This window comes from Thyridium curvatum (assembly GCF_004353045.1).
Source record: "Thyridium curvatum strain D216 chromosome Unknown NODE_12_length_601061_cov_81.036774, whole genome shotgun sequence".
NCBI classification, from domain to species: domain Eukaryota; kingdom Fungi; phylum Ascomycota; class Sordariomycetes; order Thyridiales; family Thyridiaceae; genus Thyridium; species Thyridium curvatum.
The window spans coordinates 36,385-60,408 of NW_022156767.1; the positions used below are offsets into that span (position 1 = coordinate 36,385).

Here is a 24,024-nt window from a genome sequence, read left to right on the forward strand (position 1 = left end):
AAATCAACACCCCATGAACCCATGTGATGCTCCCCCTCTTGCTTGGCAATGTGCGGAGTGGCTGCCCAAATCTTACAAGAGCACTGGTCTACCGAATTTCCGAAGTGCGGGGGTGGGAGCGGAGGTTCACCTGTCTCTTCCCCGACAGACACGGTTCTGACCCACAGGCGATGATGCTCGGGAAAATTCCCGGGGTAGAGTCCGTGGTCAGGACTGTCTCTAGTCTTTCTCTCGGGTCAATTGGAAGCGGCCTGCGCCAGGCGCCTTTCCGTCTTGGATAGCTTCGTCCTCTTTGGTTCTAGGAACCATGTCGATCACGGCCGGGAGAAAGCGGCCGGCGTCCTCGCTCAAGGCACATAAAAGACGTGTCGAAGGAGCTGGCTTCCATACTCTATCGTAAGAGCACAGCAAAGATCCAGCTAGTCAACATCTAGCAAGATAATGGCCTCCGCTTTCTTTTGGTGTGTGGCACTCCTCGCCAGTCCAATCGCTGGCCAGATCGATAGGTATGGTTTCGCATACATCCACAGTGGATACGTATACAGTTCCTGGTATGATATTCGCTCACGCTCACTGGTGTCACTCAGGCAGCGAGTAGTGTCACAGTATAATGTCGTCCGGAGAGAGCTAGTCACCAACATGTCGACACCTCTACAAGTGGGAAACGGCAACTTCGCGTTCAATGTTGACAACACGGGCATGCAGGTATATCAGGCCTAGGCCTGAATCACTTTAAGGTGTCTGGAATACTGTGGTGTCGAGACTAACTCCGTTTCTTGTGTGTCCTGATAGACATTTCTGCCATTCAATACTCTTTCGAGCTGGGCTTGGCACAACGACTCCTTGCCCAGTAACGGGTGGGTTTATCCAAGAATGTGTTCATCCACGTTGCTCGGGTTCTAATGGCCATCCACCAGTGAACAACTAAGTGATTATCATGGCGTCCCTTACCTCACCCATGGAAGAAATGTCTCGTATGATGATACGGATAAGAACCTCCCAAACGTTACGCAATGGTTGATAGGGAACCCCAATCGCATTAACCTGGGCCGGATTGGCTTACTCTTCAACAACGACACGATTTCACTTTCACAGATATCTGAACCTCACCAGGAGCTTGATGTGTGGAATGGCATAATAACATCATCGTTCAAAGTTGACGGAAAGGATGTGAAAGTTGTCACGCAAGGCGATTTTGACTCGGACTCTGTGGCTTTCCAGGTTGAGTCTGACCTTGTCAAATCGGGGGCACTCAGTGTTTACTTCGACTTCCCTTATCCTCCGGTACATACCACAAAGTACAAATTCGAGGTCTTTGTCGGGTCCTACGACTTCCCATCCAACCATACAACTAGCCTAAGCAGAGGATGTCGGTCCGGTGATAGAGCGCATATCCTACATCGGCTCCCAGCCACAAGCTATCACGTCAACCTCCGCTGGCCAGCAGAAGCCCGTCTCCAGCTCTCTGCGAGCAAGTATCACGGTACTAGTGATCTCGCCGCTCATCGATTCATGCTTTCGCCAGTATCTACAAGTACCAAGATGAGCTTCACCGCTCAATATTCCCCAGATAAGAGGATAGCAGACCTGCCGAGGGATATTCAGAAGCGCAATTCTCTCGCTTGGAATGACTACTGGACTGATGGCGGGTTCATCGACTTGAGATCATCAACAAACCCCAACGCGGACGAGCTGCAACGGCGTATCATCCTCTCGCAGTATCATGTGCGAGTGAACAGTGCTGCGACAGGTCAGTCACCGCAGGAGAGCGGCCTCATGAATAATGGCTGGTACGGTATGTGCATGACCCTATTCTCTTCAGGCACTTGGGTATCCGATATCCTTGTTGGCGGGCTAATGTGACTGCAGGGAAATTTCACATGGAAATGCTAGTTTGGCACCACGCTCATTGGTCTACATGGGGTCGTGAGAGATACTTCAATAGAATATTCCCATCCTTGTACGAGTCGATGCTTCCTTCATCCACCGAAAGAGCTACATATATGGGCTGGAGCGGTGCGAGGTTCGTCGGTTCCTCTCTGTAACAGTAGTCGGCATGCTAATGGCTCAAACAGGTGGCCCAAAATGACGGAATTGGTGACCAAGCATAGCTCACCTGGTGGCATTAATGCATTCTTGAATTGGCAACAGGTAGGCCTGGCCTACACACAGCCGACAGAGGCATTTCTTTCGTCCGCTAACATGGCCCTGGTAGCCACACACCATGTACCTCGCGGAGCTGTCCTATCAAGCTTCTCCGGGCATCACTACACTGCAAAGATGGGATAAGGTCTTGACAGCGGCGGCCGATTACATGGCATCGTATGCATGGAGAAACGAGACTTCTGGACACTACGACCTCGGACCACCGTAAGTATTGTCCAAATCGTGAAATCGTATCTGGGAAGCTAATGATCCAAAGAGCGATAGGTGTCACGGAAAACACTCCAGTAAAGGAAAGCCTTAATCTGGGATACGAGGCATGTTCTCACCACGTGTGAGCGGACATCTGGAAGCTCAAACTAAAGTCTTCTTTTTAGGTTGCGTATTGGAAATATGGTCTCGACATTGCCTCTGAGTGGAAGAAACGCCTTGGTCAGCCTATTCCGGAACAATGGCTGCGAGTTTCGCGAGATATGGCGCCCCCTCCTATCGCTGATGATGGTCTTTACACCGTATACGAGGGTCTCGACAGTTCCTGGTGGAACGACGCAAAGCTGATCAAGGACCCACGTAGCGTCATCATGCTGCGAGGTATTCTCCCAGATACCCCAGTGGTCGACCCCAAGATAGCGCAGAAAACAGCAGACCGTGTCATGGAGGTCTGGCATGACGAGAAAATCACTGGTTGGGGCCGCCCAGTATTTGCAATCAACTCAGCCAAGATTGGAAACCCAGAACGAGCGATCAAGCTCCTGACGCAATATGAGTACTGGTCATTCGATGATGCCGGCAAGTCTCATCTCTGTCCTAAATTCACTAATAAGTTAGGCTACTGACTGTGAATCGTGATTAGGTTTTGCCTCACGGTCTGATGGTGGTCAGTCTACCTATTCTCTCATTGCACCGTAACAGTTTCTAACATGTCCCGCAGGTCAGACACCTCCACCGTTTATCCCGGGAAATGCAGCCTTTCTCTACGCAAGTAAGTTTCAGTGCTATTCTCCCGCATCATTAACTCATACTCTACTAAATGATCTGCTCAGTTTCATTCATGACAGCGGGGTGGCAAGGCTGTCAAGAGGAGACGCCCGGTTTCCCCAAGGATGGGACATGGACTATCATTCATGAGGACATGAGACCTGCCCTATAATGAAATACTACAACTCGTAGAGATAGTCAATCACAATAAATGAGTCATTGTGGCATAGCCAACTGAACATGTTGTATCGATCAAAAGCTAAAACTGGGGCGAATGATCAGCGCTCTTGGTGACAAAGTCAGTACATGCAGCCCTCCAGCACCGCCAGGAAGCAGGGCTTTGTAGTGAGCAACATAGCAAGATAATTAGGTAAACTCCAGTTTCTTGCTTAGTGTGTTTAGATAGATCCGAGCACCTGCAAATTTGCCAATACGCGACCCTGCGCATCCAGGAGCTTCACCTGGAGTTTTGTCCAACATCATCAAAGACGGACAGGACACTCTGGAAAGCATGATAAATTCTAGCAGTCTGTTTTAGGCCACTGCCGAAATGGAAGGCGTGCAAGGTTTACAAACAGCTAATGATCAGCCTCATGGGCCATGCCGGAGCGCGGAGAAAACCTGGGCATGAAGCTGGGTGGTCTGTGGCGCATTGTGAGACATCAAACCCCGACTGCCTCAATGCGGATCTGCGACGCAGGTCGTGCCGGACCCATGCCCTCAGAAATTTGTCAAGCACCCAAGCCATGAATTTGGTGCTCGACAGGACAACCACGGTCGCGCGTCCATTCGGGACTGCCACGGTTCATCAAGTGCCCGTATCTCGATTTCTACGCGGGCCTGTCGCATCCCGCCAAGGAGCACGGCTCTGCCCGGGCCTCTGCGCTTTGGCCTCTGCACCATCGACTGTGCGCCCAGAGTCTGGTTCGACACTCCAGATCGACATCGTCTAGCGTCTCTCTCTTCAGGCTGATGAGTTGCAGATGAGCGAGACAACTGGAAATTCCTGGATTGCCACGTTCAAATGCAGCGATGCCGAGCCGTCCGATATATCGCATGGCCTTCCCCTCCCCGCTCGACTTCGGAAGAAGTCTTTCTTCATCTGTTCTGTTCTCTCGGTGTTGGTTTCCCGGAATTCATGTTGCGGTTCCCAAACGGTAGCCACGTCGCGCCAGCTACGTGCCAACTTAATGGTCGATGACCACTTCTACAGACTGCATCATCGACTCACACTCTTTTTTCATACTCTCAGGACGGGGCAATGGACGACACAGATACCTTTCCGTTTCTGTTCAACAAAACACAGTCGGCAGGTTCGGCGCTCAATGGATCTAGGCCAGGACCACCGGGGATTTGGAAAGGCTGGTCCATTGATTACAGCAAATTTCCACATGACGACTTTGGACCGCAGCTCAACTATGCGATATGGTCCCTGACAATATTAGCAGCGGGCTTTATGGGATTGCGCATATACTGCAAATTTCTTCGACATCGCGGACTGTGGTGGGACGATTATGTCCTGATCTTGAGTTGGGTAAGAATATGTTTCTAGGCGTTGTGGCTAGACAGCGGCTGATAGGAGTCTAGGTAATGTTGGTCGTGCAAACGGCGTTGATCTCCTTCAACATCACCATTGGTTATGGGAAGCATACATGGGACTTCGAACGAAAAAACATGCCGACGTTCCGGTTTGTGTCGAATACCAGTGGCTTCTTCTCCATCTTGGCCGCATCGTGGAGCAAAACGTCGTTCGCAATCACGGTTCTTCGAATATCAGAAGGCTGGACTAAGCGCTTCGTGTGGTTTGTGATTGTTTCGGTCAACGTGGTCCTTACGTTTGGGGCAATTTCAACATACCTCCAATGTACGCCAAGCGAGAAACTATGGAAACCGTGGGTTCCAGGTTCGTGCTGGCCGAAGGAGGTCATCATATTGTATAATATGCTCACTGCTGGTACGTGGTGTCATTGGAAGACGACCAAGAATACTCGGTCCCGGAACTGACCAGAATGTCTTCAGGTTACTCCGGTGCGATGGATATTGTGCTTGCAGTCTTACCCTGGAAGATCATCTGGTCCCTTACGATGAACAAAAAAGAGAAGATTGGTGTTTTGTTTGCGATGAGCATGGGAGTTTTGTAAGTGACCGCATCTTTTCAAGAAACACATAGGTCCTAACGTGAGAATCGCAGCGCGGGTATTGCGTCAATCGTTAAGATAACCCAGCTTGGGACGATCAAGAAGTTCGATGTTTGTAAGTTGTAACGAGCAGTTCAAGAATATCCCGAAGCTTCCTTCTGACTGGCGACAGTTAATGGGATAATGCTGTCGGCGCTTGGGACCGCAGAAAGTGCCGTGACCATAATGGCCGCCTCAATCCCAATACTGCGCGCTCTGATCAGAGATGTCCCTTTGAGGCCTGCCCCAGCTCGATTCTATCACGGATCCAACATGTACACGGGGAATAGAGAGACAACGGGACGGAACAGTACAACTATATCATCAAGGCGGCGTTCATCCTCACAGACGAGATCGACCAGATCTTCCCTGAGCTGGGCTCATTCATGGATGGCCAAATACAAGCGGGATTCAGACGACTGGTTCCGAAAGATGGCAGCCACACCGGAACCTCCACCGGGGAAGATTGTGCAAACAGATGAGGTATCTGTGGAGTGGGAGAAGAAGGAAAGCATAGGGAAGGCGTTCTAGGATCATTTCTGTTCTGTAGCTGTTATGAGTATGTATGAGAAAGCTTACGGAGTCCTGCTTGCGCTGTTCAAGGGGCTTTGTTCGGGGCGTTTGGGCGTTCATGGGCGCAGTATGCCATGCCAGGTCATTATGGGTCTAGGCAGCACAAATACCAGGTTAAATATATTTAAGATACTTGACAGATCTAACCTATTCACCTAGCTCACAAAGGTCCACACATTCTCTGCATGATAGCAGACACAAAGATTCTAACGAGAAGAGATCATCGAGCGATGTTGTACTCAGTTTCCAATACCCCCGCAAGCCATTCATCAACACACAGTATTACATTCTGCAGATTCCAAAAAGCATCAAGTGCAATGTGACGCGAAAACGATTTATACCATCGTGTCAGTAACAGCTCGGTGCGACTGGTTATCATACCATACCTGTACTTTACACACTAAAATTATGCTACAAATCAGTTCATAATTCAACAGTTTTCAATTGTTGAAGCTCTTGAATTTTGAAGTCTACGTTTTGCTAACAATGTCCAAACAGACTGGTTGCAACAAGGCGCCAAGGATGCTCCAACACCACCAAATCTCTCAGTAGCAATGGTGAGCAATTGGCGCTCACCAGGCAATGGGTCTGGAGTCACAATCTCTGCCAGAATCCCGTCTCTCGAAAGCCTTTTCTAGTCATCCCGAGGAATGTCTTGGCGGTTGAGTTTTGCCGGTCCTTGGCTTCTTGGCTTTCTTGGCTACACTGGAGAACCTCTCGGCGTTGCGGGGAAGTGGGGAGAGGGTACTCCCGATCTCATGGCTGGACATCTCAAGGAGGTACTCCGTGTATGCCCGAGAGTCAGCTGGATCGACAAAAGGGTGTGTGCTGCTACAGATCATTCCCAGTATATACGGACTTCGCGGGATACAAGAAAGGAGCCTTAGGTAAACCTCGGATTCAAAGTTAAATCGATTCAACATCAACTGAACAGCAGGTTTAACAGACCGTAACAGGCCAGTCAGTTGTTATATGGAACCTAGCCCATCGTAGCATGCCGCAATACAGCCAAAGTGCCCAGACCACTTGTCAAACCATAGCCCTTATTGAACCAGTAATTAGCCAGAGGCTTGCACCCCTGGACGGTCTTTGATATGATCGTCGGGCCTGTGGATGTTCAGAGCCCCTCAATAACCTACGACCGGGTTTGCCAAGCAAGTACCTTGTCCACAGCCATACGAGATGCCGAATTCCAAACGAAGCACATATTCAGTATGAACTCGTACATACGGCAGGAACAATAGCGTTACACTCCAACCATTTGACAGCCTAACAACGGGGCAAAGGCAGGTTATACCACGGGTGGTCTCTAGTAGCTCCGATCCCCATGTTGGCTCTAGGCCATCCTCGTTTGTATAGCATTCTAGGATGTCCATAAATACGCCGATGAATGCCGGCCTCGACTGTCCGGAAGTCATCCTCACTTTTTCACTCCCAATATCCCCGAAGCTCCTAAGCTGTCATCCCGCCCTCTTCAACAAATATGATTGGCTCGTTGTTTATTATGGCAGTGCCAGTCCTGGCACTGCCAGCCGCCAATATCTTTGAACGCCAGGATGCGTGCAAGGCATCGGACAACTACGCGGCTGTCGATGTGAAGGGTCTACCTGATCCTTGGAAATTCGCAGACGGGAAGGCCGTCACCACTGCCGAAGACTGGACGTGTCGCCAGGCCGAGATGAGCAAGATCATGCAGCAGTATGAGCTTGGTGATTACCCGCCAGCACCGGAGTCTGTTAGCGCGACCATGTCGGGAAATAGTATGAGCCTGACCATCAAGGTTGGGAGCAACACCAAGACACTCTCTGTTGCCATTACCAAGCCCAGCGGCGGAGGCGCGTCGGGAGGCCCTGCTATAATCGGTGTTGGTGGCATCTCGATCCCGGTACCCGCTGGCGTTGGCAGGATCAATTTTGGCAACGATGCATGCGCTGCCCAGATGAATCCCAGAAGCCATGGAACTGGATGGTTCTTCGATCTCCACGGCAAATCTCATAGTGCCGGGGCCACCACTGCTTGGGCTTGGTGTGTTGGCCGTATTATCGATGGCCTCGAGCAACTTGGACCCGAAAAGACCGGCATCGACACCAAACGCCTCGGTGTCACGGGCTGCAGTCGCAACGGCAAGGGTGCATTCATGGTTGGCGCTCTTGAGAAACGCATCGCTTTGACCATTCCTCAAGAGTCCGGCTCGGGAGGTGCTGCGTGCTGGCGAATCTCCGATTCGGAAAAGAGTAAAGGAAAGAACATCCAGACTGCTGGCCAGATTGTTGGAGAGAATGCTTGGTTCTCTCCCAAGTTCAACAGCTACACGAGCAAGACAACTTCCATTCCCGAAGATCACCACTTCCTGGCTGCCCTCGTCGCCCCCCGCGGTCTATTCGTCATTGAGAATGACATTGATTGGCTTGGACCAGTCAGCACTACCGCTTGCATGAAGGCAGGCCGCATGATTTATGAAGGCCTCGGAGTCAGGCCCAACATGGGTTTCTCTCTTGTCGGCGGCCACCAGCATTGCCAGTTTCCTTCAGCAACCACGGAGAACCTCAACTCCTACATCAACAAGTTCCTTCTCGGCCAGGGACAGACCAAGGATGTCGAGACTAGCAAGGCTACTGTCAGCATGAATGACTGGGTTGGGAGCTGGTCTGCTTCTCCAAAAATCAGCCTTACTGCGGCGTAAAGACGTCATGAGATGGACAGAAAGTGAAGCAGGCTTTCGGGTGACCGAGAAGCCACAGTGCTTCCACAGTGCATACATCAAGACCTAGGACAATCGTCTGTTTTTTGTGAAGATTCAAAGTAATATCAAAATACTAAAGTTCATTAGCCTTGGCTAGCGAATTTAAATTTCCATTGCAACTTAAACTAGACTCGTCACTCTTTTGCCGCTGGCGATGGCTTTGGTGCTGTTCTCTTACGGGAGGGAATCGGGAATTCTAACAGCACACCTGGTCTCCCACCTGGTCTCGATATAACCCTCCGCAACAACCGTCGACCCCATCGTTTAAACCGTGACAGTATGTACATATTTCACCTTGCCGTCTTCCACCCGAATCTCGTGACTGTCTGGCAGACTACCAAGAGAGTCGAAGGAACACAATACATCAACAGACCCAATGACTTCGTCGATGACGTACCGTCGCATACCGTTGTTCTTCGCACTGCCTCCGCGCGGGAGCGAGACACCGCATGGTTTCGTTAACTGAGAACCCTCCACGCGCTCGCATTGTGTGCCCCACGGAATGGAATCTGCAGCGTTCTTATCTGTCCACATGTCCAAGTAGGCGTCCCCCACTTTCTTCAACAGCTCTCGGCTCGGCCTCTGACTTTCTTCAAGGGGCGTCCAGGTTTCTTGCTGGATGAGGCTGAGGGTCCTTTTGGCGTTGAAAAAGAGTGATCCCGTTGTGGCGGCAATGGTATCAATCATGGCGATGGAGCTCATATCGTTGTCGTCATGACGAATCTGTGTAGCCAGCACATAAGGCTTTGATCCAGAAGTGGATATGAGCATAGTGTAGCTTGCGCACGCAACAGTGTCGGCGGTGCTTCTGTTGAGATCAATCTTGAGAGGCTGGTTGATTACCCCGCGCTTGATGTCCACGACTTTGTTGTTCTCTCGGTACGTGAAGTTTGTGGCAGACATCTTCAATCCGTCGGTCTTGCCGGCGGTCTGGGCTGTAATGTAAGCAGCCGCCTCAGACAGCAGACTTTCCCTGGTGCACTCGGCCAGCACACAATGACCGCTGAGCATGGCCAGAGCAGTGACTTGTGCCAGAAGTGGTGTTACTCTCATCTTGAACGACAGCTGGCCAGAAGCCTCGCAATGTAGGCAAAGAATTGCTCAACAAGCTCTTCTCTTCGCGGCAAAAGAAGCAATCGTCGCGGAAACGCCACTTATACAAAAAGCTTGTCTGGCCCGCTCCATGCAATACATAACTGCCGGGAGTGCATTGAGGGTGATTTGGGGTAAGGGGCGGGACTTGCCACATGCACCCCACAAACAAATCGACTCGACTTCAGGCGGATTGCTTTATCCTTTAGGCAGATCCGAGGTGCTAATAGGAAGAGGATGTACAATACATTAGAGTCCGATGCTTTCTTAATACTGCTACGGATGCGGATGGAGACCTATAGATGAACGAACCCCTACCAAGCAAAGATTAGGGTTTCTCCATGCATCACATCAGGAAATATGATAATATGCATCAACACTAGTACTGCTGCCCTTTCGCATACAAAAGTAAAGGCGCCTCCTACCAGGGCACAGCCGACAGAATTGCCCGTTTGCCGCAGATGATCAGCCCTACTTTGTTCGGACCCTAGTTTTGTGAAGCAGAGTTGCAAATAACTACAGTAAGTACTTGGGACCTCGGGTGTCTGTAGTGGTCGTGATGAAAGGAACTATCACACCCCAGAACTTCGAGATGTCGTGCACGAGGGCGACATCCGCATTGACTTGGTCACAAGCCACGCCTCGTGCGGTTATCTTCCCCATTCCCAAGCCAGCAGTAAGATCCTTATATAATAACTCAAGGACATAGGAGTGCACCAACCGAAGGCCCTTTCTTTCTCGGACGCAGACAGATAGTCATTCTCTTCATGAGTGTGAACGGAGAAATGAGGTGGAATGATTTCCAAAAGAATCATTATTTTCTGTTTCCCGGTGGAAGAATGTCACGCTAAGCTACTATCTGACTTAGAATCTTGGATGCAGTGGTATGTCGCCGATGTCCATCATCTTCTTTTCCAACAAGCGGGTCATTTTGATGACAACATCTTTGTAAGAGGGCTCATTGTAGACGTTGAGCAACTCGAGTGGATCTTCCTGGCAGTCGAAGAGCTCCCATTCAGGCTCAGTACCCCCGGGGATTGCGCCTTCGATACCGAGATCGTCGTTGTACCAGTATATCAACTTATACCGATGGTCTCTGACTCCATAGTGCGCGTACGCGTTGTGGCATGCGTCGTTGTGCATCCAGTACCTATGGAAAACCAGTTGCTCCCAAGTCTCTGGAGTGGTGCCCTCAAGTAGCGGCCGGAATGATACACCCTGCATGAAGGAAGGCACAGATATGCCCGCCAGGTCGCAGAATGTCGGAGCAAAGTCGACGTTCTGGATCATATCGTTGTTCACACTCCCGGCTTTGATCCCGCGGGGATACCGTATCAGGAATGGCATCTGGAAGCTTTCCTCATACATGAAACGCTTATCACACCAGCCATGCTCCCCTAGAAAGAAACCCTGATCGGAGGTATACACGACTATCGTGTCTTCTGCGATGCCCTCCTGCTCAAGCCAGTCAAGCATGCGGCCAACGTTATCATCGATGCATTGAATCGTACGTAGATATCGTTGCATGTAACGCTGAAACTTGAACTCAGCAAGCTCCTCGGGGGTCTGAAACCGAAACTCGGTTCCATCGTCAGAGTCACGCAGAACCATCTTGGTGACGTCCTCGGGGTGCGGTACTTTGCGCTGAGGGAAGCTCCAGACTTGATCGAAGAGCTTGGCGCCGACATCCCGGCCACCCTGCGGCTGCGCAAGGCCAAGATCAAAATACGTCAGGTCATCAGCTACCCGCATCTTTACGACTGCAGCAGCCTTGGCCCTGTTCTTGTAATCGTCCGTGAATGTGTCTGGTATGGTGATTTTGTCGTTGTAGAGATGTTTGTGACGGGGATGGAACTCCCATCCTCTGTGAGGTGCCTTGTGGTGACACATGAGAAAGAAGGGACGGTCCTTGTCTCTGTTCTCCATGAACTGTATACATTTATCTGTGATGATGTCGGTGACGTAGCCAGGGACGCGCTTCATCTCCTTCTCGTCCGGGTTGATGAAATGGGGATCCCAGTATTCCCCTTGGTTTGGAATAACACTCCAGTCGTCAAAGCCGGTGGGCTGATGCGTTGGACCTTCACCCAGGTGCCATTTTCCAAACATGGCAGTCTGGTAATTAGCATGGGCACGCAGTTGCTTGGCGACATTGGGGCCGCGGTTGTTGATGACAGAGTTCAGCGTCATGACATTGTTGACATGGTTGTGCTGCCCAGTGAGAATGGCCGCACGGGACGGGGTGCAAAGCGAGTTTGTCACATAACAGTGGTTGAACAGCATTCCCTCCTTGGCAATCCTGTCGATGTGAGGCGTCGAGTTCATGCCGTGACCGTAAGCAGAAATTGACTTGGCTGCATGGTCATCAGCCATGATGAAGACAATATTCGGTGCTTTTCTTTCGGCCATTTTGATTGTTGCCGCCTAGGGGTCGCGGATAATTGCTCTGCAGGTCACTGTAGTATGCGTTGCTCTGCAGCAGATAAAGGAGGGTTAGAAGGGATGTTTCGATGTCCGCATCGAATATATATGCTAGGACTCACCGAAAGTCCCCGTGAGCAGCAGTCCTAAAGAATCCTAAAGAGTGGGTGATGTCCTCCTGGTGCGGAGAAGTGGACAACAGAGGATCGTGCACCGCGGAGTGTCGGGAATCTGAGAGGTCATCACTCCAAAGTGTCAAGATCAGAACCGACGTGCCCGTAAAAGCCGGGTAGTCCGGCCGACTCCCGAGATCCATCTGGCCGACTCCCGAGACCTAATCGGCTGCTCAGTCCCAGGGCTGTTGTGGGGCACACCCGGCAACTTGGGGTCGGCGTCTCCAAGGTGTGGAGATCAAAGTCAATCACTCAATACCGAAAAGACGATGGAGGAGGCCTTCACGTGGCCTTATCCGCACCTTTGAGATGGCGTCAAATAGTCAATTATGGGTTTTGTGTCTTTGGGTCTGCCATGAATAATATGACAGGCAGATGGGGTGATAGAGGATCGGGCACCCATTATCGGCCCAGCAAGCCGACGCCTTCAGCTTTATGACAAGCAAAGCATCGTGACCATCTCGACCCAACCAGTGTCGTGTCGTACGGCCGAAGCATCCATCCATCCATTCCCATGCTCTCAGGATGCTCTGAGCCCGCCACTATCCCGTTGTGCCTCCATCTTCATGCCTTTCCCAGAAGCTGCTGCGTCATGATATCCGAGAATAATCCCTCTCTCTTTCTTTCTTCCCCTGGGCTATGAGGTCCATAGCAAGTAGAACAGGACAACAGGCCAAGCCGTAGATAGAAGAAACGCCGTGATAACTGAGCAGATATTTATCGAATGCTTCCCATGGGGTCCCCTCCACCGGTCTATCAAAGCGATTGTCGTCCCGATCATGATGATGCCGTAGATGGAGCCCACCCAGAGGATGGCCAGCATGATCTGAGAAGCTGTGTCGCCCGCGCCCATGACGGGCCTCGCCGGGTCGGGAGAGACGAGTGATGATATGCTGTTGCCCATGTTCTAGGTACTGGGCCTTGGCTGGCCGGGATGCCGAGAGGTGTATCTGATTAGACTCGGTAGGGAATTAAGTATGTCGCTCAGGTCGGTCTCATCCACATGATATTCAAAGATCCAAAGCCCAAAAGATCAATGAGTGATCTATGTGAAGAGAACTGACCGGGCAGAGTTGACCTGCAATTACTCTGAAGATCCCACGCTAATGAAGCCAAAACAAATGAAAGAGAAGAGAAGGGTTAATGAGAGGATGGCGAAGCTGAAAAGGGAGCCAAGAACGGACATCAGGGCATCATCTAGTTCATGTATGGCCGCGACGAGGGCGATCTCGCCTTGGCCCAAGATCCGCCAAACAGCAGGCATCGATCATGCGGCCTGCCAGCTATCCGGACAGCTCTCCTCCAACACGGCTGAGAGCTGGGCGTTGCATGTACGCGCAAGTCTTGGCGGCCCAAGCGGATGGGTGTATCTGGCAGGGGCTGGGATAGCGTTTTAAAGTTTTGCGCTCAGACGAAGCTTGTTTGGCTTTGCGCAAGCCCGCAAATCGGCAAAAATCTGAACCGTAGATCTGAGACAGGCGCTGAAGCACTTTGGGGGGGCAACTCTGACACGGCGGCATCGCGGTTTAGCCAATTGCCAGCCAGCCGTGCTCGGGTTTGGCCTTTGGCCTGCCATATGCATCGTCATCAGTCGATGCCACGTGAGGCATTACGCTGCACCCCGGATCATTCGATAGCTAGTGTGACACCATCTGAATTGGCGTGTCTCATCTGCCATGTAGCAGATGTTGACGGCGGCAGCTGTCTGTATCATCTTTTTGGAAGCGCGTTTGGCATAAATCGGACGCTTGCCCGCCTGACCTTCAAAGCTGTCCGTCAACCTAGGCTGGCAAGAGGAACCTCTGGTGCTCGTGAACATACGACGCGCAGCTTGGATGACAGGAAGCATCATGGGAGTGATCACCGTGATAGTAAGCACGGTGTGCAAGCATAAGCAAGACATCTGAATTGAATCCGGCCGAGTGAGTATTCTGCTGAGTATTCTTGACACAACTCTCTGCTCTTCTACCCTTGCCACAGTTGGACGTCAAATTGTCCATGATTGCGGAGAGGGGAACCGTTTTCTAAGCTGCCTTCTCATCACCCGCGGCAAGGAGCCTGCCGACAACCAGGTACTTGCTGTTGAACCTTTCCTCCCAGTCCCGCAGGGCCTCAAGCTCGTCCTTGCCCAAGTCTTCGAGGGGATCCAGAGGCCCGTCCAGATCCTTGGTCAGCATATCTTCGTCAAAGCTATGGTGTGCCAGGCCGCGGGAGGCGTCACGGCCTGCAAAGTTGGCGTAGGGACCGCCGGGTCCGTAGAAGTTGCGGCCCGAGGTCACGTCAAAGACCTTGCCGCGGACGGCCAGATACACAGGGGCACCGTCCTCGCCGTTGAAGGGAAGGAGGGTTCGCGGGGTAAAGGTTCGAAAGACGGTGGCCGGGGCCTCTTTTGGCAAGACGGGCGGGGGTGAGGGTCGAAGAATCACATAGGTAGTGTAGAGGAGGACGGCGACGAGGAACAAGTTGAGCGGGGTGAGGAAGGCCGTTCTGGAGTAGGTGAGTGTCAGCATCCGCACCTCGCGACGGGCAAGAGCTCCGAAGGGTTCCCTGGGGGGGTAACATACGAAGCCGGATTCGCGGCATGCTTCTGAGCCTCCTGGGCCATGCGCTGCTCGACGTAGTCCATGGTGTTTTGCGATGTGCTTCTTGATCAGGCACAGCTTGAAGTCGAGCTGGGGATGCGGAGCGCAGATCGTTGGCGATACGTAACGGAATATGCGGTAATTCCGAGAGGCGCTAGAGGTCCACAGAGGGAGCTTGCGATGCTCGGTCGAGGGCGATGATGGTGGATGATGGATGATGAAAGACAAGGAGGCCGAGTGTTTTCCGAGGCGGATCTGACGGACTTTCCCCGCACGATTGCGATGGCCCGTTCGTGCTTAGCTAACTGGGAGAGGTACCCGCGTTCCCATTGCTTGCCTGATGTGCCAACTGATGTCACCTGCTTCCCGGCGCTGCACCCTAAGCAACCTAGAAATCAGTGAGCTCAGCCAAGTGGGCGTCTGAATAGGTGACTGAAGTTCATCAGGAGCTACCTCAATCTTAACAGTCAATATCCTTATCACATCCTTGTAACTAAAACTCAAAAAGGCTATCTCACTACCTGAATCCGATGGGCTTGGTGAATAGACAAGTACTTCTGTTGGCAGTCCGTCAACTAATCTGGCCCTCACTTGCTCAGCCCACCTGCGGTGTGTGGGGAGCTTCAGAGCTGGATCCCTCGATGGATCGTGCGAGCTGCACTAGCTGAGCCCCTTGTTCAGCTGCTCAGGGACCTGTGGCCCCCGCTAAAAAGATGCTGATCAGTGAAATATCGGCGGTCAGGTACCAGTATCAACGACCTGGCCACTGCTCCCCTCAAGTAAGATACATACATGCATGTGCATCAGTTGTTGGGGTTCTTCTTTACAGGTACAAGTACCCAGGGGAATATGCGATCCAGAGTGCTACTATTGGAGACAACCTGAAGCATTTCCCTTTCCACTGGCAGCATATGTGCTTGCATATGTGCTCAGAAGCCTGGAAATCATAGGGCAGGGGCAGCCCGCCAAGACGATAGAACCCTCAGCTGTGACATCACTTGGCCTGGCTGCATGCGCTTGCGTTACGTGCGACATCCGAACCTGCTTGACGACACTTGTCGTACGCACCATGACACCGTCTTCTCGTAACCTACCCTCCCTTATATAGCTCACTCCTTCGTGTTCTGGACTGGATCCAAGATTCCTCCTCCTTTGACTTTGCCATCTGCTTGACCACAAACAACAGCCGCCAGAATCATTCCCCCCACCCCAGCTCAGCCACATTCAGATTCAGAGCCATCATGGATTTCGTCAACAAGCTCACGGGAGGCGATAAGAAGCAGGACGAGCAGCAGCAGAGCCAGCAGTCCTCCGGCAGCAGTGGAGGAGGAGGCTTCATGGACAAGATCAACAGCATGGCTGGCGGTGGTCCAGAGAGCGAGAAGAATGAGGACGCGCTCGACAAGGGTGAGCTTTCTCCAGCCTCCTACTTCCATTTCTTCTCTCCTGCTATAATGTTTGGGCAGTGACTGACTTGCTTATTTTCTTCCCTTGCCCGTTTCAGGTGTCGACTGGGTACAAGAACATGTCCTGGGCCAGGGCGACCAGAGCAACGAGAGCGCCATCGAGCAAGCCAAGGACGAGCAAATCTCCGATTACATCCGCGACCAGTACAAGAAGACCACCGGTAGCGACTTTCCCGTCAAGGACAAGGAGCACAAGTTTGGCCAGTAGAGCAAGGGATAGACTCAGTGATGGGGACGCGTTGGTCGGACTAGGTTTTGGGCCTGCCATGAAGAGGCATGACGAATAATGATCTCTATGTCTATTTCTCGTTTACTCATACGTGCCGTTCCTTCTCATCCTTGGCCATTTAATTTGCTTGACATGTTCTGTTCTGCCTCCAGTGGTGACATTTACATGCCCAGAGATCGGCTGAGAGTTCCCCACAACCAGGATGCCGGGCGGGCACACATTGCTGCTTAAAGACCCTAGACGTTGAGGTACTTTGTGTGGCTTCCCGTCGCGACGACGGTCTTCTTGTCCTGTTGGCCAGCGCCACCCAGCTTTCTGATCTCGACGTTTGTGTAGGCCAGCGACCGTCCGACCTTGCTCACCCACGTCTCGATCTCGAGCGTGTCGCCCTCGCGGGCCGCCGACACGTACGAGACGTGAATGTCCACGCTGACGCCGGTGCGCTCGAGCCCCGTCGCGGCGATGGCCATCCCGCCGGCCCAGTCGACCAGGGTGGCCGACACGGACCCGTGCAGGATCTTCTTGCTGTTGATGTGCTGGGGGCCGAGCGGCAGGTGTGCGATGACGCGCCCCTGGTCCTTGGTGGCCGAGACGAGCTTGATGTCGCCAAAGAAGAAGCCGTAGACGGGCGAGTTGGGCCGGATAGCATCCCAGTGCTTCTGCACGTGCGCGAGCTCCGGAGACGGAGGAGATGCGGGGGGTGCCGCGGGGTCGTGGGTCATTGTGGTGGTGTGCGTGTTGATTGAGCGGTCAAAATCACGTTTGATTGCTGGACTGAGCGAAGTATTTCTTGGACGGCTTGGCTGTGATCTGCTTTTCTCTTGAGGTGGACAACGTAGAAGAAATTTTCTTTGTAGCTCTCGCTGTGGAAAATCCAACCACTTTGATTCGGGAATTCGCTGGTGAGGTCCGGGCTGGCCCGGTTGGCGGACGCTAAGCATTCTGTACAATTGAGCACCTGAGCCGTTTCCTTCTTACTACGCTGCACTCAACTCAGACTCGGGCAGTTTAATTCTCACTAAATTAAGATGTAGTCGAAATGGACAAGGTAGGTCATCAAACGGATTGCTTATTTTTACAAGTGGCAACCCCTATTCCTTTCTGTGACGCGGTATATGAAAAAACACTCCCGGAATTACTCCTTCTTGTCTCCCGCCAGATTTCCGTTTGCCTTGTCGTTGCGCCTTTTCTTGAGCGCGTTCGTGCCGTGGATCCAGTCCATGATGCCAATGACGCCGTAGTTCAGATTGAACTTCTCGTGGTGGGCGTCGTGCTTGCGCGCCGCGCCGGCAAAGAAGTCGTAGCCGCTGTGCACCGTGGCCGTCTCGACGAGCTGCCAGGCGAAAAAGGCCCAGGCCGTCAGGACGTGCGCGCCCAGCGCCGCCGGCGGCAGCGCGATCGGCAGCACGTTGGCCACGACGTGCTCGGCCGGGTGCGCGTACTGCGCCGCCAGGGCCACGGGCGCCGTGAACCGGTGGTGCGTCTTGTGAATGACCCGGTAGAGCCGCGGCGAGTGCAGCAGGCGGTGCGAGTAGTAGAAGAGCACCTCGCGCAGCAGCCAGCAGACGACCAGGTCCCGCGCGAACTCGGCCGGCGCGGGCAGGGCCGGGTCCACTCGGAAGAGCGGGGGACGGCGGCCGGCGGCGGCGGAGAGGGTGCCTGCGAGGGCGATGGCCCGGGTGATCAGCTCGTTGCGGAGGACGTAGACGAGGCAGTGCCGGATCTCGGCGCCGGTGGGCTGCCGCGGGGCCGGCTGGATCTTGTGCCGCTCCGAGAAGGCCGGGAAGAGGTAAGGGAGGGAAATGTAAAAGGCCGACGTGATCCAAAAGGAGAAGATCTGGACAAGCACACCGCCAAAGAAGTCCACCTTGTATGGCCCGTACCGCGCAATGAGCTGGGCCCAGAGGACTTGGAGCTGGAGCCCAGGGTGGGACAGCATGTTGATCAACAAAGACGCGTCTACCAGGTTAGCAAGCATCTCTGACCGTTCAGGTCAGGACAAGAACTGTATGGTAGGATCTCGAGGCTTTATCAAGTGAGCTGAAAACACGCCCTTGGTAATAGTCTCTTTTCCCCCTCCCGGGTCTACCCCCCATCATCCTGCTCTGGGTGGCAAGTGCCTTTCATATGAGGGTGTGACGATGCCTCGGCTGGCGTTTTAGCTTTGCCCTAGTCGGACAAGGCCAGCAGCAGTGCAAAGAAGCATTACGACGAGTCCAATGGCAGATTGGTCATTGCAAGCAAGGACCCAGTGTTTCCCGTCCTCCCCCGCACGATCATCTCTTGTCCTGCGATGCCCCGAATGCATGTTTGGCTGTGGACCAGCCTCGGCGTCTTTGGCCTTGTCGCCGTTGTTGCCAGAGGCCGTCACGGATCGAGGCGCACACCAGACTTCAAGAACAGCTGGGAGGGCTGCCCACTCCATCCGCGATCAGTTGAGCAGGGCATTCCTTGCCATTGACGCGAACTTTGACCCCAGCGAGGAAGTCTATGTCTTTTGCACAAAATGCGCAATGTCGTCTGAGTGAGAACACCAAACAGTTCCCAGCCCAGTGGTTTGGGTAACATGCATGGATGGGAGTGCAAATGGATGGATGTTTCAGGTCACTTTGCCCAGGCACTACCAGGGCATCCACGGGTGCTTTGGCACTACTGGGGTAGGTCGTGGTGGGGCCAATCTCACCCCGCTGAAATTTCATAACTAGCAAGCAACCTGGCGGCACTGAGATCCAGGTTGATGCAAAGAACAAGGGCACGGCTACTCTGCGCCATCAGAGTATGTGCGGGATCCACGCCGTCATATCTTGCGGGGTGCAAGATCCCGTGACAGACTGCTTGTCCTCGGATCTGCAGCGCCGGCTCTGCAACCGAGGCCCAGATCACTTGGGTGAGCATCGCGCACGCCGCGACTTGGGGCCTGATCGGGCTAGCATCACCCTCGACTTCACCTCGACAGTCTTGTCTCTCAGAGGCGATCACATTGCGAGACAGCCGCTCGTGGACTCTCAGTCAGGATCGGCCCTATGCTGGAATGGCGAGGCGTGGAAGTTAGGAGGCTCCGCAGTCAAAGGCAACGATGCCGAACTGGTGTGTGAACAACTCCGACAGGCAGCTGCCCTCGGCGAGACTCAAGACCGAGAACACGCAATACTTGACACTCTCAGAGCTATCGAAGGGCCCTTTTCTCTCGTCTACTACGATGCCGAGTCCGGCAAAGTCTTCTTCGGGAGGGATCGGCTTGGTCGACGATCCCTACTTACAAGACACAGCGAAACGTCTCTAGTTATCTCGAGCGTGGGCGACTTCCCCACCCATAAATGGGACGAGGTTGAGGCTGATGGGATCTACGTTCTGGATCTTGGCTCTTTTCGCAACTCACCAGAGCCGCACAGCCCAAAACAGCACCTGACAAGACACGACTGGCTGTCGACCGCGGATGATGACGTGAGTGTTCCCAGGAGCTGCGATGGGCGAATGTGTAGAATAACCAACTATCAGACTGTACTGAGCATCGGGCATTTTAACACGGACTTGCCCCATGGGAAGCATGAACTGCTCGCTCATTCGCCCGCTGTCCGTCAACTCCGCCATCGCCTGACCGAGTCACTGAAATTACGACTTCTCCACATACCGGTTCCTCCAGCCAGAACTCCTAGCAATGATACCCGAGTTGCTGTTCTCTTCTCAGGCGGCCTTGATTGCACTATTCTTGCCAGGCTAGCGCATGATATCGTACCTCCTAATCAAGGCATCGATCTTCTGAATGTCGCGTTCGAGAATCCTCGCGTCGCTGCCCAGCTCCGCAAGGCGGCATCGGCATCGGGTGGACAAATAGATGTCTATGAGTCGTGCCCGGATAGAATCACTGGGAGGAAGTCGTTTGCCGAACTCACTTCCATTTGTCCCGAGCGTAAATGGTGCTTTGTTGCGGTGAGCAAGAACTCGAGGGCCGAGTATGTGTCGAGATATGTACTGATGGAACTCTACCTGCAGGTCAACGTACCCTACTCTGAGACAACTTCTCACCGAGCCGAAGTGGTGTCTCTCGTCTATCCTCACAATACTGAGATGGATCTTTCTATAGCATATGCCTTGTACTTTGCGGCACGCGGAACTGGTCTCAGCTACTCACACCCATCTTCCACCGCAGTTCCTTATGCGACCTCTGCTCATGTATTGCTCTCTGGTCTGGGAGCAGACGAACTATTTGGCGGTTATGGCCGCCACGCTGTCGGCTTCTCCAGGGCTGGATATCGGGGTCTCCTCGAAGAAATCAAGCTTGATGTCGGCCGGCTAGGCAAGAGAAATCTCGGCCGAGATGACCGGGTTATGGCTCACTGGGGCCGCGAAGTCCGCTTCCCATTCCTGGATGAAGATCTAGTGCTGTGGGCCATCCAACTCCCTGTGTGGGAGAAGTGCGACTTCGAAAATCCCGAAGCAGGTGGACCGTCCATTGAGCCTGGAAAACGAGTACTGCGGCTAGTTGCTAAGGAGTTGGGCATGAGTGGTGTAGCCCGGGAGAAGAAACGAGCTGTAAGTCATTCTTTATGCTCTTTGGTGCCCTCTTGTTTGTTAACTGCATTGTGTTCATACAGATTCAATTTGGCTCGCGTACTGCCAAGATGGAAAGCGGGCGTGTCAAGGGAACGAATGTTATATCATGAGTTCACGACGTGATGCGGAACTCAGAACAAATGTGTTTGAAACAAGGTGGCTTTATTGCTTAGTTCCCTTTGTGGTTCGAGGTCTTTTGGGGATTTAGCATGTCTATGGCCGAATCTGTGCTCTTTCGGAAGAAAGTTTCGTTCACAGTTTCGTTCACATCCCAGCTGGGCTGATTCTAATCTCCAAACCCAAAGGCACACCAACCAAGTGATGGCCAGAAACCCATCGGTTTTAGGTAGTGGGATAACCCTTCCGAGTTCCCGGGCAAGGATATGACAAGGATGCTGATTGTTACCATTCAAATAGCTCCTGATGGACTTCCGTCAACTATCCTGACGCCCACTTGACCGACTTTGGGAAGTCATCCATGCACTGTGTGATCATTGGATAGCGTAACGCATCATCTTTTGACTAGCCACCTTGATCGTGATTCGTACGTTGAGTGTTTCAGCTGACTCCACTGGACATGGGTTCCCCTTTACCTCACTTGAGCTTACAGTCTGTGGCCTCCCCATTAATTTTCTCTTGATCTCTCTTCAGTACAGAAGAGGCCCGTTTCAGTCTGCTAAAAACACTGCAATGGGGCTTACCGATCTGCCCACGGAGCTTGTTGACTTGGTCTGCCGGCAGCTATGCCCGCACTGCAATGGCGACAGCTATGATGGACATGTTGCACTAGCCCAGCTCGCTCGGACATGTCAGGCTTTGAGCAAAACTACTCAGTCGGTCCTCTTCCATCGGATCTGCGTCTGTAGAACTTACATTTCTTGTATTGAGACTCTCATCAAGCGGTCGGATCTCAGGTCGCAGGTGAGGCAGATCCGGTATGTCCAGGGTGTGGGATTGGAACGCAGTGAGGATGCCCCGGAAGTCAAATACTACAATCCAGATGAGGACGGGTTACAGGATTTCCTATCGAAGGAGTCGATGGCCTTCTTCAACGCGGCCGGCCTACAGAAATGGACCGAGTCCGAGTTCTACGAAGAATCCACCGCCAGCCTTTTCGTCCTGGCACCCAACGCCGACAAGATCTATTTCCGAGACTGGTGGAAAGATGGAGAGCTGCCCGCGCTTTTCAGTCGCAAACGGCCTCGCCTGCCGGCCTTGAAGGTGTTGGAGCTCGAGTACGATATCCGTCAGGACTTGGATTACGATCTGGCCGAGATATCGTGCCTCCTCCGTGCCGCGCCCAACCTTATCGCGCTCCGACTGGGCGACTACCATGAGATGTCGGGCTTCAACGCTCACTTGCCAAATGTCGTTGAGCTCAGCTTATACCGCTGCTATCTGCCCCAAGACAGTGTCAAGATGCTCGTCCACGCCTGCCCAGTGCTCAGAGAGTTTGTCTACCACTCCAGGGATTGGCCATATCCCTTGGAGGAAGATCTCGGTCCCCAAGATATTGCCGAGGTCTTGCTGGAGCGAAGGAAAAGATTGACCCGCATCGAGATGGACTTTACCGAGGCCCAAACCTTTGACGCCCAAGTGGCAGACCTCAGAACGTCCTACGACTTCAAGAAATTCACAGCTCTTAAAGAGCTGGCGCTCGACGGGCCGGCTCTTTTCAACCATAGATATAACGATTTGCCGGGGACGACTTTTGCTGACCGAGACCTGCTCATCGACATGCTTCCCCCGCAGATAGAGTCACTCGACATCTACAGCGGATCGGAGGTGGAGAAGGCCGGGATCAGGAAACTCATCGATCGACTGGTGGACGAACGTCGCCGTTTCCCCAAGCTCGAGCTCGTGAGACAGGATTGCAAGGTGGTCTATGGTGACAGAGGTGCTGCGGAGAGACATCGAGTTCCGTTTGTGTACAACTGGGGATGGAAGATTGAGCCGTGGGAGAGTGTCCTGAGCTAGTTTCTTCGTAAAGGCAAGCAAGAATCTCCTATGTATCAGGATGAGCTTGAGTCTGTATTTACAACCATTTATCGCTGGGCAACCCGTCAATGAAATACATCTCGAGTTCCGCGTGCTCCTGTTACAACCATACCTCTGTCACTGTTTTTAACGAAGTGGGCTGCCAGGTCTGCACTTCCACCGTATATCATGCACATGAGTACTCCTAGAACTATAAAATTCAAATAGTGTAAGTCAGGGCTAAGAGTTGCAGCGAATCGGTATCGCTATTAACTGTTCCTAAACTATTCAAAAGAGGAGACAAACAAAGAGCAGTGGTTCATTGTTTAGTATAGTAAAAGTAATAAGCTGTCAAAGAAAGTCTTTGAAACTCTTAATGGGATTTCGTATATAAAGGTACCCCAGCACTGAAGAGGCGGGAAAGTCTGGATCTGAACAGCTCATCGCTGGATTTACTGCCTAGATTCGGCCAGCATCTTTGCGACTCTCTTCAGTACTCATGTCCGTCACGCGACTGCATACCACAAGCGCCCAGCTACTGAGTCGAACCCTCCATGACCACTTTCAGAAAGTCTGGTTCTCGGTTCCAGATAGTCAGAAGCAAACTTGGGGACTGAATTGGACAGATTTCAAGTACAGAACAGAGTGGCCTACATATGTGAGGGGAGTCAAGACTCGGCAATACAACGACTTGAGCAAGTACCAAAACACCGTCTTTGACGGAGTCTTCTTTTGGGGGGCAGCCGCTTACCCTTCGTTCGTGTTTCAGGTGGACTTCTCACATCCTACCCCGTCAAGTGCCCTGAAAGGTACGAAACGACTCTTCCCTAGGGTTGAGTGAGCTTTACTAACGCTCTGCGTCAGCATATCTTGACAAGTCCAATGGAAGAATTCGT

General features: G+C 52.6%; 10 protein-coding genes across 10 annotated transcripts; 5 read left to right on the forward strand and 5 right to left on the reverse strand.

Moving 5' to 3' along the window:
• Positions 1-937: 937 nt before the first annotated feature.
• Positions 938-3,313, forward strand: E0L32_002810 (uncharacterized protein; the record flags this gene model as incomplete). The annotated part of the gene is made up of 10 exons (XM_031137041.1): positions 938-974; positions 1,025-1,795; positions 1,870-2,023; positions 2,076-2,151; positions 2,216-2,370; positions 2,423-2,495; positions 2,541-2,967; positions 3,017-3,040; positions 3,095-3,145; positions 3,207-3,313. The coding sequence occupies 10 exons, from the start codon at positions 938-940 to the stop codon at positions 3,311-3,313; spliced, it is 1,875 nt and encodes a 624-aa protein (XP_030999420.1).
• A 4,061-nt stretch (positions 3,314-7,374) lies between these two features.
• On the forward strand, positions 7,375-8,574 carry E0L32_002811 (uncharacterized protein; the record flags this gene model as incomplete). The annotated part of the gene is made up of 1 exon (XM_031137042.1): positions 7,375-8,574. The coding sequence occupies one exon, from the start codon at positions 7,375-7,377 to the stop codon at positions 8,572-8,574; it is 1,200 nt and encodes a 399-aa protein (XP_030999421.1).
• A 324-nt stretch (positions 8,575-8,898) lies between these two features.
• Positions 8,899-9,687, reverse strand: E0L32_002812 (uncharacterized protein; the record flags this gene model as incomplete). The annotated part of the gene is made up of 1 exon (XM_031137043.1): positions 8,899-9,687. One exon carries the CDS (start codon positions 9,685-9,687, stop codon positions 8,899-8,901), a length of 789 nt encoding a protein of 262 aa, XP_030999422.1.
• Positions 9,688-10,590: 903 nt separating this feature from the next.
• Positions 10,591-12,135, reverse strand: E0L32_002813 (uncharacterized protein; the record flags this gene model as incomplete). The annotated part of the gene is made up of 1 exon (XM_031137044.1): positions 10,591-12,135. One exon carries the CDS (start codon positions 12,133-12,135, stop codon positions 10,591-10,593), a length of 1,545 nt encoding a protein of 514 aa, XP_030999423.1.
• A 2,209-nt stretch (positions 12,136-14,344) lies between these two features.
• E0L32_002814 (uncharacterized protein) lies at positions 14,345-14,946 on the reverse strand (the record flags this gene model as incomplete). The annotated part of the gene is made up of 2 exons (XM_031137045.1): positions 14,345-14,807; positions 14,885-14,946. 2 exons carry the CDS (start codon positions 14,944-14,946, stop codon positions 14,345-14,347), a joined length of 525 nt encoding a protein of 174 aa, XP_030999424.1.
• A 1,197-nt stretch (positions 14,947-16,143) lies between these two features.
• Positions 16,144-16,576, forward strand: E0L32_002815 (uncharacterized protein; the record flags this gene model as incomplete). Its single annotated transcript, XM_031137046.1, has 2 exons — positions 16,144-16,309; positions 16,407-16,576. The coding sequence occupies 2 exons, from the start codon at positions 16,144-16,146 to the stop codon at positions 16,574-16,576; spliced, it is 336 nt and encodes a 111-aa protein (XP_030999425.1).
• Positions 16,577-16,833: 257 nt separating this feature from the next.
• Positions 16,834-17,319, reverse strand: E0L32_002816 (uncharacterized protein; the record flags this gene model as incomplete). The annotated part of the gene is made up of 1 exon (XM_031137047.1): positions 16,834-17,319. The coding sequence occupies one exon, from the start codon at positions 17,317-17,319 to the stop codon at positions 16,834-16,836; it is 486 nt and encodes a 161-aa protein (XP_030999426.1).
• Positions 17,320-17,732: 413 nt separating this feature from the next.
• On the reverse strand, positions 17,733-18,536 carry E0L32_002817 (uncharacterized protein; the record flags this gene model as incomplete). The annotated part of the gene is made up of 1 exon (XM_031137048.1): positions 17,733-18,536. The coding sequence occupies one exon, from the start codon at positions 18,534-18,536 to the stop codon at positions 17,733-17,735; it is 804 nt and encodes a 267-aa protein (XP_030999427.1).
• Positions 18,537-19,110: 574 nt separating this feature from the next.
• On the forward strand, positions 19,111-21,261 carry E0L32_002818 (uncharacterized protein; the record flags this gene model as incomplete). Its single annotated transcript, XM_031137049.1, has 4 exons — positions 19,111-19,121; positions 19,303-20,041; positions 20,096-21,130; positions 21,193-21,261. The coding sequence occupies 4 exons, from the start codon at positions 19,111-19,113 to the stop codon at positions 21,259-21,261; spliced, it is 1,854 nt and encodes a 617-aa protein (XP_030999428.1).
• A 580-nt stretch (positions 21,262-21,841) lies between these two features.
• Positions 21,842-23,128, forward strand: E0L32_002819 (uncharacterized protein; the record flags this gene model as incomplete). The annotated part of the gene is made up of 1 exon (XM_031137050.1): positions 21,842-23,128. One exon carries the CDS (start codon positions 21,842-21,844, stop codon positions 23,126-23,128), a length of 1,287 nt encoding a protein of 428 aa, XP_030999429.1.
• Positions 23,129-24,024: the final 896 nt, after the last annotated feature.